Source organism: Poecilia mexicana, unplaced genomic scaffold (assembly GCF_051168715.1).
Source record: "Poecilia mexicana isolate PSO_F unplaced genomic scaffold, ASM5116871v1 scaffold_6, whole genome shotgun sequence".
In the NCBI taxonomy this organism is placed as follows: Eukaryota; Metazoa; Chordata; class Actinopteri; order Cyprinodontiformes; family Poeciliidae; genus Poecilia; species Poecilia mexicana.
In genome coordinates, this window is record NW_028263375.1 from 6081813 (window position 1) to 6095788 (window position 13976).

Sequence of the window (13976 nt, forward strand, 5' to 3'; positions counted from 1 at the left end):
CACATGGACAAAATTACATCCAAATTTGACATTTCTTTTTGGGAGCTAAATTAGATCTGAATTGCTTTTGTAAAGATGAATATGAACATATTCTTACCAATAATTAATTCTTAATGAATGATTTATTTAATGATTAAATCTTCTCTTTCTGCTTGTTCAGATGATGCTTTGAATAATCTATCAACCGGAACATCATGTTTGGAAAATGAAGGTAATTGAAGATGATCATAATTAAGTTTTCAGTTAAAAACAAGTTTAACTGGAACAAAAACAGGTGCAGCAAACGTCAAAAGTTTCCAAATGTCAAAGCAACAAAAATCAAACTAAACCTGATCTGTATTTTTGATCAGACAGGAACCTGGTATTACTTATTTAAATTTCTACATTATATACATAATGATCTTTCTGCTGACGTAGCTCTTTTTTAATACTCAGCTATTCTTTGTGGATATTTTGCCAAGGTAACAGAACTTAATTAGTTCTGTTGAATGGATTAAGTTTCATATTACTGAATTGAAATTCAATACAATTGAAATGTATGAAAATTGAAAATGAAAGCAGCGTTTGTTTTTGGACAGAGCTGCACATATTCAGGATGTTTGAAGGCTTTTGTTTAATGTCAGAAATTTTCTTTCATTTAAAACCATAAACTAATAACTAACAGATATAGTTCTTTATTCTGCAGGAACTTGCAGACCTGTTGTTATTGTTATAGCATCTCTGACTGTGTTGAAGTATTTTATTTCATGTATCTTCTGTATTCTTCTGCATGGTAGATGCAGCCTCCAGTGTGACGGATCAGCAGCCGTTAACGCCGCCTGCAGAGGAGCAGCTCACCAAACGCCCACGGATTGGTACAACACACACACCAGATCCTAAAATTTGTGCTGCTGTCACATTCAGAAACTAACTTTAGGAACGGTTGTTACTAAAGTCTCTGAATAATTCAGGAAAGAATAGAAAGATGCTGCCTTAAATCCTGTTTGATTCTCATCGTCTTTTTTCTTTCTGTGTTAAAATGTCTTTATTGAGAGCAAAGTTTAACTGAAGTCAAATTCCTTCCTTGTGTGCAAATAAAGCTGAGTCTGATTTTGGTTGAATTTTCAGAACATTTTATTTCAGTATTTTATAATTTTGTCCATGAAAATGAAACACATGCTCTCAGCGTTTAAATGTAAATATATAAACTTAGCTTAGTTCCTGGCTGCTGCAACATGTGTTGTTGTAATCCACCACAGCAAAAATGTTTGCACATTTAAAAGAGAAGCAAAATGATTTGATTGGGTGAATCTTGACTTCAGTGACATCACAGCAGGTTGCTTAATTTTTCTCTTTTCCTGTGCCAGACTTACCTCCAGCTTTCAGCAGATGGTATTTTCCCCATCCCATGCAGGCATACTTTTCCCTAAATGTGACATTTGCACAAATTTAGCATCACCAAAATAATTTATGAATTTCTGTCTCAATGTTTTTAGTTGACATAAAAAGGCTATTTTGGATTTTGAACAGTCAGTATGAGGTCTTAGAACAGGGATCCCCAAACTACGGCCTGCGGGCCTGATCTGGCCCGCCACGTCATTTGGTCCGGCCCCCTGAACAATGCCGGATCTGGCCCGTCTCCTCATACCAGAGAGCATTCAGTGTTTTTTTTCATATATTGTATTTTATGGTTTATATGTGGATTTTTCTTCAACCACCAGGGGGCTTGAGCAGATGTGAAACTAACTTTCCCTCAATGGAATATATACTAGTCAGTCCCAGTCACCGTTTCACTCACAGTTTTCTCCATTTGCATTCTGGGTAAAAATCTATCTGAAAGCGCGAATGTGTCGTCGCCCCCCCAGTCGACAAGAATTTTCTAAGGTTTCTTTCTCCAAAAACTAAGACCGGCCCCCGACCAGAGAAAGGAACAGCTATGTGGCCCTCGCAGGAAAAAGTTTGGGGACCCCTGTCTTAGAACAACCATTCTGGTATATTCTACTCTTTATTAACACAAATATTAAGAATTTAAAACAGTAAGTAATAAAGTTGTGGCTCTTAACATTCTAAAGAAAAATGCTTTGAAACCTGTATACTTCTGCCTATTTTTGTTGAACATTATATTATCGGTTTTAACTCAGATTTCAAGCAGAGACGTGTGAGAATCCAGCCTGCCTCAAGGCCAAAGAGCTGAAAGTGAATCTGCAGTCGTATGTTTGGATCCTGCAGTTTATTAAATGATCAGCTTGTTTCGTAAATTAAATCTACCTGCAGATTACTGGGAGCAGTACAAGGCTGAAGCAGCAGGTTCCCTGCAGCAGAGGTGGAGGCGGCTGTCGGAGGGCCTGCTGAAGGATGTGCAGCCGGACAAAATCTGGGTCAGCATCAGAACTGCAAACAGAACCAGGGACAGACCGGATCAGACTCCCAGCTCTGCAGAGAGAGGCGGCAGAACACCGGGTCAGGACTGACTTCCTGCTTCCTTTCTTAATCAGTGAGAGTAATCCACATTTATTGAAATTAATCCCTCAATCATTTTTCACCAACTGTAGAGCCTGAAGGTGATGACGGGTGGCCAGAGTCCAGACTGACTCTGGAGAGTTTTCTTCAGGGATGCACAGGAAAAGTGACGGTTCTGGCCGGCCAACCTGGCTCAGGAAAAACTCTGCTGATGTCTTTTATCGGGCAACAGTGGACGAAAGGATTAGTAAGCTCAATTTTCTCATTTTACTCACTATAAATGATGCATTTAAAATGAAGTTCTTCTTGAGCTGCTGGAATATCAATACTACAGAAGAGGATTAGAGCCACTGGAAAAAAAAAACTGAATTTAGATTTTTTTTCTTCAGAATTCTGACTTTAATCTTCTGAGTTATGGGAAATGTCAGAAATCTGAGATTAAAATAAAAATAATCTGAGTTTAATGTCAAATTCTGAGTTCAAATACTGAATTCTGACATTTTTTAAATTTCAGAATAGAAATTCTGAGATTAAAGTCAGAATTATTTTCTTTCAGTGACCAATTAAGACATGAGAAATGGAAAATAAAAATGATTTGCAGGTATAAAAAGCAGGATTTTTTTCTTTTTATTTGTGGATTCTTTGTGAAAGCAGCCCAACCCTAAATCCAGTCAAATGCCCTGCAGGGGGAATGAAACAGAAAATAAAATTACATTAAAAAAGTTGCCCAACTTGCCCCTGTGGAAAGTACCAGATAAAAACTGCAAACACATTCATTTGGATATAACCGCCTATCTGCAGTTTGTTTGCTGTAGACTTTTGTTGAAATGAAAGTAAAACTAAATTTCTCTCTCCGGCTCGGTTTGCTGTTGTTATTTTCATTGTGTTTTTCATTCTAAAAAGGTTTAGATGATGCTTCACACAAAAATAACTGAAGTTTTCTAAGTTTATATTTACTTCACTCATTAAGCAATGCTTTGTGGCGTTCCTTCAGTAAGATGACAGTTTTTATGTTTCCTGTTCTGTAATGGGAGGTTTTTAAATGTTTCATGTCATCCAGGGCCCCATCCCTTCATCCTATCTGTTTGTATTGCTGGAGCTTCGTCAGCTCAACCTCCTGTCGGACCCTCTCTCCCTCTCTGAGCTGCTGTTTCACCACTACCTCCCAACTACTGGAGACAATGAAGCAAAGGTACCACAACACCTCAAATACCGTTTGAACGCAGCAAACAGCAGATTAAATGTTTTAAAAATGACCGTCTTCTTTGTTGGAGCAGCAGGCTGTTGTGGACTACCTCCTTTCCAATCCGGAGCAGAGCTGCTGGGTGCTGGACGGCTACGATGAGTTCCAGAAAAAACTAAAGAGACACAGAGTTCAGAATGAGCGTCTGGACTCAGAGAAACGTCTGCCTGTGGCAGAGCTCATCTCAGGGCTACTGAGCCGGCGGCTTCTCGCAGGGAGCACCGTGTTGGTCACCAGTCGAGTACGCGACGTCGTAGATCTGGACGGTTTGTCCGACAAAGTGGGGCAGCTGCTGCCGTGGGACCACCGTGAAATCAAAGAGTGTGTCAACAACTTCTTTAGTGGAAAAGGTTCATATTAATTCATTTCATTCTACTAGAGTTGAAAACCTGATGAGGGATTTACTTCTACACTGCAAAAACAAACTCTTACCCAGTACGTTTCCTTTAGTTTCTAGTGCAAATATCTTAGTACCTTCTTATATGACAAAACTAACTGATACCTTTTCAGCAAGATATAGCAGTTTGTTTTAAGTCAATAATTTGTTAATATTGATGAAAATGTTCTACTTCCAGTGGCAAATTATTTCACTTATAATATGGGAAAATGTCTTGTTATAAGTTTAATAATCTGCCAATGGAAACAGTACTAATTATAATCAATATTAAGGATTTATTGACTTAAAACAACCTGTTATTTCTGGCTAAAAGTTACTTTTAAGTTAACTTTGTCTTGCTTTAAGTGTACCAAGATATTTATACTAGAAACTAGATAACCTTGACATTTTGAGAAATGAACACAGAAAATAAGAGTTACCTACTACTACTGTCTAAATTTCCTATTTTTTTATCCTTGTGAGAGAATTAATTATTTGATCAACAGCAAAGTTTTAAAATATATACACATTTTATTAACATTTTATTTAAATGTAAAGCTACAAATTATGAAGAAAATAATTGGAAAAAATGCAACGGATACAAGTTGACAATAGTTTTGCATATTACTGAGTGAAATAAGTGTTTTCTGCTGCACAAATTAGTTATTAGTGTATCATTTTCAGAAACCTGACCTTAACTTATTCTAAAGCAAATCTGCTCAAGTCTTTTTCCAAAGATTCAAAGATTTTTCCAAATATATCCTTGAATATGAAAGGCCTCATCAGTTCTTAAATATCAGCGCATTAATATCTGTTTTATTCAGTAAACATTACTGCTGCTTAATTGTTATTTTCTCCTTTCTGATGTTCAGATGGAAATCTTGCAGCCAATGCAGCAGAAATCCTCTTCTCCAGCCGACACCTCCTGGCCATGTCTTCCCTCCCGGCCCTCTGCAACATCTGCTGCGTCTTTCTGCAGCATTCACTGCATCGACATGCAGAAAAGACAAAGGTGCCAGGAGTAAAAGCAGTTGAAGTAAAGAAAAAACCTCTAGAAATAGAGAGAAAAGACGCACAAACTCCTGATGGAATGGGTGACAATGAGAGTCGCTCCCAAAAAGCACAACATGGCGGAAACAGTGAGGAGACATTAATGGATGGAGCAAAAAGCAGATCCATGTTTTCTTTCACATCAGCACAAATCCCTTCAACCCAGACTCAGATCTACCTCGCTGCTGTTGCTGCATTTCTTAACCGGCACACTGATCGGACCGGAGGAAATAACACAGCAGAGATCTCAGGATTTTCTCAAAGGTGAGGATTAGAAAACACAGCAACACAAAAACTAAAACAAAACATTGGGTTTTTAGTTAAAATCTCTATAAAACTACACTTGGTCTGTATTATATTGTCAGCAAATTTGTATTTGTTTCTTTGTGCAGTACCAAGTTTGCATGGAAAACTGTGAGTCTTCCTGCTGCTGAGCTGTGTGAGCTCAGTCGGGTGGCGTGGAGAGGTTTGGAGGAGAGCAGGATTATCTTTTTGGATGAAGACGTTCCTCTGCAAACTTTACAGTCTTCAGTCAAGTCAGGACTCTTCTCACAGGTCAGACATGGTTTCACTTCTCTGGAGCTTTTCCATTACAAATGTGCACAAAACTGGCACCACTTTACAACAGGGCTAATAAATAGTTTATAGATATGTTATCAGTTCATCTATAAACACTTTATAAATTATTAATAACTTTATTATGCTTTAACTAAGGGGGAGAAGGAGAGTGTATGCTCAAAAAATACATTTACAAATGCTTATTATGGTTACAAAGTAGTCTGAAATTCAACTCTAGATAAAATATATAAGTGAACAGACTCACTATTTGGCAAGAAACTGGTAGCTTTAATCTCCTTCTCACCCTTAATTAATGCATAATAAACAGTTATTAATTATTTACAAAGTGCTCAGAGATTAATTATTAACACATATGTGAACTATTTTTTAGCCATCTATAAGGGGAGCCTTATTGTGAAAACTATCAGCATTTCCATTGACCATAAAATTGCACAATTTGACATTTTGAAAATAAATTTGCTTAATGGAAAAACCCCAATTTTGAAAAAACAAAACAAAAAAACCCCAACAATTTTTATATAAAAGTTTTACTTGATTTACTGAAAAGTTTTACGTGGTTTTATTTGCTGTATTAAAATTGGTTTATTTAACAAAACATCACTGGAAACACTTTTCGCATCATGTGTCACGTTTCCACTGGTGAAAACCACAAAGAAGAAGACGGCAGGAAGTGTTAGGATGACATGGCATGGTTTTTAATGACTTATTCACTCATTCACGTGCTTACTTACATGTCTATTTAATGGAAACACAGCAATCGCAAAATTGTGTTTCTTTTTTACCTATGCAGAACATCAATATCAGGCCATGTTGCAGGTACATTACAGTTAATTAAAATATCATTTCATATCAAACAGGGGATCAAATTAAACACAGAAAGTGTTTAATTAGTTCTTTTTTTTATTAATATAAATGTTTCTGGCTTACAGATAATGATCATGTCAAAAGTGTTCCCCATGATTCTGTCATTTCTGTATGTATGTCTGATGTAATATTGTGTTTTTTTCTGAGAAATGTAACTTTGCTCCTTTTACTGGGAGGTATAAGCTACAAAATGTTTAAATTCATATTCTTTACTGACTCTTTTTGTTAGCTTCATTATTACATGTTCTTTCACCATGTGAACTTGTTGCTACTTTGTCAGTTGGTGGTTATAATTAGAGGAAGTGGATGATGCAAATGACTAACCAATAAAAAAACTAAATGTTAACATTTAAAATGACGAGTTGGTAGTAAAAACCTTTTAATTGCCATGACAACTTCCTGTTCAAACTGTTGCAGACATTATGTTCAGCATGTCATAAATCATTGTTAATGCATTTTAACTCCAGTGTCATAGCTTCAGACCATAAACCGACATGTCTGTGACTCTCCCTGTCAGATGGAGGTCAGAGGTTGTGGTGGCGGTGTCGTCAACGCTTACTGCTTCCTGCATCTCACAGTGCAGGAGTTTCTGGCTGCACTCAGGATCATGACAAGCAGTGATGTCAGTGATGCAGACCTGAAGAAGAAGTAGGAAAAATATATTTTACATTCCTACGTCCCCATTGAACGGCACAGCTATGACTCGGTCAAAAACATTAAACATAAAGAGCATGAAGACCTTTATAAAGTTTGTTTGCAAATTTGGTATCATGCACAAATCTGATCTACAGACCAGCTGTAGATAGCAGGTGCAAATTCATTCAGCATGTTTGCCTTCATGAATATGCAAAATATATGTAGATCATCAGAAAGATGAACATAATGGGAGGAGGATATGCAAATGTAATAGCTTATCACCTGAAATGAGATTTATTAAGCCAGAATTAGGTAGCAGGTGCTGTTTCTGTGGCTTTAATTTGCACATTTGAATAGCAGATGCAAACTGGCGTGCTAAATGACTGTGGCAAAAAGGAGGCAAAATGACAGAAGACATTGCTTGTTAAAATAAAAATAAAATAAAAAATAGATTAATAATGTCTTCCAGTAATTATCACTTTATGCCATTATGACCCGGATGGCCAAACAAACATATTCCCTGTTTGCTCTCTCAGATTCAGTCTGAAAACTCGCTGGACGACTAAATCGGACCAGAAGACAGTATTCACTGATTCCCTCTACCTGTACGTCTGTGGTCTGGCTTCGTCGGACTGCACTCCAGCTCTGGAGGTCGTTGCCAAGGCAACAGGGTTAAAAGCAGCCCAAAACTGGGTCCAGAAACGCCAGGCCCTTGTCCTAAAGTTACTGGAAGCTCTGTGCCGCAGTGCCTCTCTGACTGGACCGAAGGTGATTTTTAAAAAAACCAAAACCTGATTCATGAAATTCAGATTTCGGTTCTTTTTAATGACTTTCTGCTCTTGTGCTGCGACAGATTTTGCAGCTTTGCCATTGTGTCCAGGAGAGCCAGAACCAGCAGCTGGCTCAGCAGGTGGTGAGGGTGCGACCCACGCTGGAGCTCAGAAACTTCTGGCTGTTACCCAGTGACATTGAGGCGCTGGCGTTTGTGGTCAACTCGGTCGGTACCAAAGGTGTCGGTTTGGACTTCGGCGCCTGTTCGATGGAGCTGGAGTGTCTGGACAGCCTGTCCAGGTGTCAGTATATTCATTACCTCAGGTACAAACACATTAAAACACATTCAAACTAAACTAATTCATGCTCACAGTTCGCATGTCTCACATCATGGATATAAAAGCCGGATAAAATGCAACATATCTGTTCAGACGCATGCACTTTGACTACAATCAGATTCATATGGAAATGTCCTGCAGAGGGATTAACAGTAGTTTAAATTTATAGATTGGAGTTATGATGATCCAGCAGAAATAATTTTGTCTTTTGGGAACACAGTTTTCTACAGAACTAACTTCAGCATGTTGTTTCACACACGGTTTGGTGAATTTAAATAATCAAATTCAAATAACCTGAGATACTGAATGTAGAGACAAGCTCAGGCAGATGTTATCATGAAGGGAATAAGATACATGAGAACAATGCAGCCATGCTTCCTTCAGGCAGGTTTAGCCTCAAAGGCTGATTTAATATGAAAATATTATGAAAGCCTCTAGCACAGAGGTGTCCAAAGTGTGGCCCAGGGGCCGTTTGTGGCCCTTGAAATTATTTTGTTTGGCCTTAACCACAAGTACAGAATTTGGCCAGAAAAATGTAAAACAATTGATGACCCCAAACAATGGGAAATTCTCAGTTTTTCTTTTAAAAAGTCAAGCCCTTTCCTTGTTTTGGCTCTTTAATAATATAATGATTTAATAAAAAACAGGTAAAACTGTTCAAAAAAAGACAAAAAATCACAATAAACTAATTTTTAATTTAATGAATTTTATGGCCTGCCAGTGCTTACAATTTTCAAGGCAAAAAATTTGGACGCTACTGTTTTAACACAACACAACTTCGTACATTACAGTGTTTATTATATATTTTCATGTAACACTTTCAAACTTCCTTTTTATTTCATTGCAGTTTTCGGAGCCGCAAGTATGGTGATAAGTTTGCAGAGAAGCTTTCCTCCGTTCTACCTCGATTCATAGCGCTGAGGAAACTAGAGTGGGTTTTTGCTCCATACTTTACTCAGAATATAATCTGAGTCATCTGTAGTTTTTCCTTTTTAAATCTGATTTGTTTCTTCACCAGGTTTTGTGGTGCCAGTCTGAGTTCTGCAGGAGCTGCGAGTTTGGCCTCCGGTCTGCAGAACTGTCCCAGCGTCACTGAGCTCAAGTAAATTTACAAGATAAAATATCTCATATTACAGCTGAACATAGATGACAGATGATAAGAAGAATGTTTCTCTACTTTTTGCTTCAGTTTTAGTGACAACAATTTGCAAGACGAAGGAATCCGACACATTGCGGACGTTCTTGCCAAACTACGAAACTTGGCATCTGTAAAGTAAGTCGGCTCTGCTCATAAACGTTCAGGCTTTCTAACGTAGCAGTAGCAGACTCCATGTCTTTTGTTATATTCATGTGTGTGTGTGTGGGTGTGTGTGTGTGTGTATGCAGGCTGGGAAGAAACAACACTTCTCTGGAAGCAGCAGAGTGTCTTGTTAAACACGTCTCTTCTTGCTCGAACATCCAGCAGGTTCATGCAGAGTAAGAAAAAACACAAAACACACACAAGTGCATTTTTACCCAAATTAGGATTCTGCAGATGGCAGTAGGACCGCAGGGACAAGCCAGAGGAGCTTGTCTCCTGTTATACTGTCATGATATTATGACAGTTTTAACAAATATGTAAAAAACATGTTTATTAAAGTTGCGTACTGCAGCGTTAAGCCTCAAAGAAAGCAATTAGTGATCTTAACAGATTTTTTGTCTCCGTTCTTGTAGCGGGATCAAAGAGTTGACTCTGACTTTTTCTCAAAAATCTGAATCAAACAGGTGAGTTTCATAATCAGCAAATAAAATAATGACATTAACTTTAAGAAGTTCTAACCTTTTATAAAATGTTTTTATGTTTGCAGCCATAAAATTAAGCCAGAAGCAACAGTGAGGTACGGTGTTTCTGTAGTTTAATATATTTAAACCAGTTTGTTCATCCATCCACTTCATTTTCTCCTAATGAGACATTATGCAAGGATTTGGTTGAAAACTTTGTTATTTTTCAACTGTTAATGAAATCATATCCAGAGTAAAATAATCAGATTTTTTTTAAAAAACAGCACCTTTTGTACATTGTACATTACATTCCAGCTGCAGTTAGTCGACATGTTTGTGCAGGTGGATTTTAGCACTATTTGCCTTGTGAATCTGGAGCAGAGAGAGTCTGAAAACGACACATAGATGTAAAAAGCAATGCAGTTACTTGGGGACAACCGTATTTGTATTAAACTCAGATTTTCTTGATCAGATTGTTGAACCAGAAGTGGACTAAGTCTGGCATGCAGAACCTCGCCAGGTCGCTGGCTCGCTGTCCCTCCCTGTCTGAGCTGGAGTGAGTAACTTCAGACACACAGCTGATTTTTTTTTATTGGAAAAATGTAACCTAAGGAGGTTTGATTCAAAGTCTGACTGACCGGCCCACCAGGTCACGTCTGCACATTTGCAGTTAACAATAGTCACTCGACTGTTGCCAACTCAGCAACTTTCTTGCTATATTTAGCAACATTTCAGTCAAAAGAATTGGTATCGGCCAAAATCGGCTCAGGGTTTTTAAAATCAGTAATCTGCGATTGGCTAGAAAACTGCAATCTGTGCACCCCTACTGTGTGTCCAGGGCTCATAGTTGTTGAGTTCGACTTGCTGTCTGTTTGTGTTCTTCAGTCTGTCTGGAGGCGAGTGGGATGAGGAGACTTTAAAAATGCTAACTCAGTTTGTGCCAAACTTCAGCATCACTGACAGGATCATGTAAGTCAAAACTCCATTCAGTAAGAACAACATACATGATAATTATGGAAATAAACAGCAGCGTTTTGTTGTTTTTTTGTTTCCTGTCAGATTGAATGACAGCTGCTCGTCAGTTCAGAGTGTGGTGATTCTCACTGCTTTGCTTTCTGACTGTCTGTCTGTCATGGAGATGAACATCAGGTACAGAAAATGACTTTTTGCACCAACTAAATGTGGAATCACATTACATCGTGTTTGAGTTAACCCATAACAGGTTTCAATGCAGCTAACTGTAATCTGAGATCACAGACCTGAAGTAGTTTCATATAATCTGGTGTTGTTGCTGCTCAAACTTTACTTTTCTTTACTTCTCAGGCTGCAGGATCCAGTCCAGGTGTCTGTTGTGTTTTCTGGAGGGAGAGAAAAAACTGCAAATGTTTCCTCTAAAACACTCTGGTTTGTATGGAGATTTAATTTCAGAGCAATATATATTTATTATTATTTAAGTGTTAACTATTTTACCTGAACATTAGATAGGCATAGCTGTTTTTGAGTTGGGTTTACCTCTAATGGAGGTTTAGTGATTTTAGTTCACAGACGATCGACTCTAATCACTGAAAGCAACCATCCTGCAACGTTTAGGGAGGATTCACATCGTTTAGGGAGGTGTGAATGCAGCAGTCCCTCATGCAGAGCATGCATGTAGTGTCCGTCTATTGACAATAAAAACTTAAATCTGCTTCCTGTTTCAGCCTTAGCTGCTGTAATCTTCAGCCCATCGACCTGGAAAGAGTTTGGAGAAGTTTGGGAGCGTCGTCTGATCTCTCTGATTTGGAGTAAGACTCAAAAACACATAAAAAGAGAAACCAACAAGTTTCCACTGAATACATCATAAATAACTACTGCCTCTTGTTTATTATTTTCAGCTTGTCCTGCAACAAGTTAGGCGACAAAGGACTGAAGAAGTTGTTGGACTTCTTGCCTCGTCTAAGCAAAATCCAACGAGTAGAGTAAGTTAATGAGCTAATCTGAGGACATTGCAAGTCTGCTGGGTAGCTTCATTGTAAACTGGATATAAATACTAGGAATTTGTTGTATGAATGAAGTTTCATCTTTGCTTCAGAGTGACCTGCTGTGCTTCCTTGAAAAGTTTAGGATAGATTTATGGGTTGTACAAAACAAGTTTGTTAAAGTTTTTTTTGCACAAAATCTTAAAGATTTTAGTCTGATCAGTTCTAACTATTTTGAGCTCCTTTCAGAATTAACTGTTTTAACTCTGTCACTTTGCATCCAACTAAGCTGCTCAAAATGACTGCAAGCAGATGTGCAATTATGCAACTGTACATGTTTGAAAAGCAGAAGTGGAGCCTCCAGCGCAGCCAGCAAAAAATTTAAACATTTCCCACTCCCCCCCACCCCGGCTCTTCCAGCGGTAAAACCACCTGACCAAATAAATGTGCTGGAGTTGCATGTGGGTTGCTAGGTAACGGGGCATGGCTGGGGTTGCTAGGTAACGGCTCAGTGACTACATTCAGAAAGTTTTTTCATTTTCCAGACACCAAAAAGCAATAACGTTTTACTAAAAAACAGCTGGATGTTTTTTTTAAAATGCTTGATTTGTTTTTTAGAAAGCAGTAAAACCCAAATGGAAGTACAAAAATGTGCAAAATGTGGATTTTGTATAATAGGCCCCATATAATCTTCATGTTCATTCTTTGTGGTTTTGTTGCATAAACAATGGGAAGGAAACCCAGGGCTGAACCAAACCGGTTCTGAACAGGTTTCATGTTGTGACCTCTGTGGTTTGGTTTCATGATTCACCATGATTTCTGTGTTTTTCAGTTTCAGTGGGAATGACGTCTCGGTGGACGGAGTGGTCATGCTGGCGGATGCATTATGCTCCAGCAACAGGTTGACGCACGTTTACATCAGGTATCGTCTAATTTTCGATTTTATCTGAAGCACCAAACATTAATGTTTTTTGTTGTCATTGTTTAATGACAACAACCTGTCATTAAACAATGCCAAAAAACAGCTGCATGGTTTTATTTAAAGCATTTTTCTGTTTTTAGAAGCACTAGAACTCCAAATGAAAGTACAAAAACTTGAAGTTTGCATAATGGCTCTCCATTTGATCTGTTTTCAATAACTATTTTTCATAACATAAAATCACTGCATTATTTGTTTTTCTGCTCTTGAAGTGATGGAGGAAAAGACCAGGTGAAGCTGCAGTTCAGCTCTGACACAAGGTAGAAAAAAATTTCCAGTAAAATATTTCATATTTACTATAAAGGTTTACAGTTTAAAATGAATATACTATACTTACTTTTCTCTCATTTTAGTAACGGCAAACTAAAGACAAAGTTATTCAGGTACAGTCAGCTGAAGCACAGTTTTGCAACCATTTAAAGGAACAAATTACTAGAGTTTGTTTTTGTGTTTCTCAGAATTAACAGAAGATCCCTGACAGCGTCAGATGTAAACAAAGTGTGCAGGAAACTGGTCCAGTGTCGCACCAGTTTGGAGCTAGAGTGAGCTTAATGATTGCGTATCCATGAGCTTTTTATTCATAACATGAGTGTGCAGATGCATATTTATGATCTTCTGTGTTTTAGGTTTACTCAATGCTCATTCGCTGAGAAATCTATCGAAAATCTGCTGAGAGTGTTGCCAAAGATGTCAACGCTGCAGAGACTAAAGTGAGTCTTCCACATCTACACAGAAACCAAAAATGATTTTTGTTCATTGAATGTTTCACAAAAGTTTAAACTTTTACTTATTAACAATGAATTAAGTTAACAGTCAATTCAGCCGAATCTCAAAAGTCCCAGAATTTATCCGTTGTTCTGAAAAGTTTGTCAAAGTTCCAGGAAGTGAACGTTAAGTCCCATAAAGTAAAGATCTGGAAAGCATCATGTCACAATCGAGCTCATATTAAAACCCATTCCCCTGAAAATACTGTTTATTTTTT

The 13976-nt window shown here is 37.9% G+C and overlaps 1 protein-coding gene across 1 annotated transcript in view; it reads left to right on the top strand.

Moving 5' to 3' along the window:
* nlrc5 (NLR family, CARD domain containing 5) overlaps nt 1-13976 on the top strand; it is a 32856-nt gene that overhangs the window by 5047 nt on the left and 13833 nt on the right. The window contains exons 3-30 of the mRNA XM_088006127.1: nt 161-211; nt 777-854; nt 2254-2439; nt 2532-2686; nt 3500-3631; nt 3717-4032; nt 4931-5372; nt 5501-5663; nt 7069-7199; nt 7724-7955; nt 8041-8282; nt 9144-9227; nt 9315-9398; nt 9486-9569; nt 9683-9772; nt 10010-10060; nt 10144-10173; nt 10530-10613; nt 10943-11026; nt 11117-11206; nt 11381-11461; nt 11758-11841; nt 11932-12015; nt 12848-12937; nt 13207-13254; nt 13348-13377; nt 13453-13536; nt 13621-13704. Coding sequence (XP_087862253.1) covers nt 161-211; nt 777-854; nt 2254-2439; nt 2532-2686; nt 3500-3631; nt 3717-4032; nt 4931-5372; nt 5501-5663; nt 7069-7199; nt 7724-7955; nt 8041-8282; nt 9144-9227; nt 9315-9398; nt 9486-9569; nt 9683-9772; nt 10010-10060; nt 10144-10173; nt 10530-10613; nt 10943-11026; nt 11117-11206; nt 11381-11461; nt 11758-11841; nt 11932-12015; nt 12848-12937; nt 13207-13254; nt 13348-13377; nt 13453-13536; nt 13621-13704 — 3394 coding nt within the window. The remainder of the gene's footprint in view (nt 1-160; nt 212-776; nt 855-2253; nt 2440-2531; nt 2687-3499; nt 3632-3716; nt 4033-4930; nt 5373-5500; nt 5664-7068; nt 7200-7723; nt 7956-8040; nt 8283-9143; nt 9228-9314; nt 9399-9485; nt 9570-9682; nt 9773-10009; nt 10061-10143; nt 10174-10529; nt 10614-10942; nt 11027-11116; nt 11207-11380; nt 11462-11757; nt 11842-11931; nt 12016-12847; nt 12938-13206; nt 13255-13347; nt 13378-13452; nt 13537-13620; nt 13705-13976) is intronic.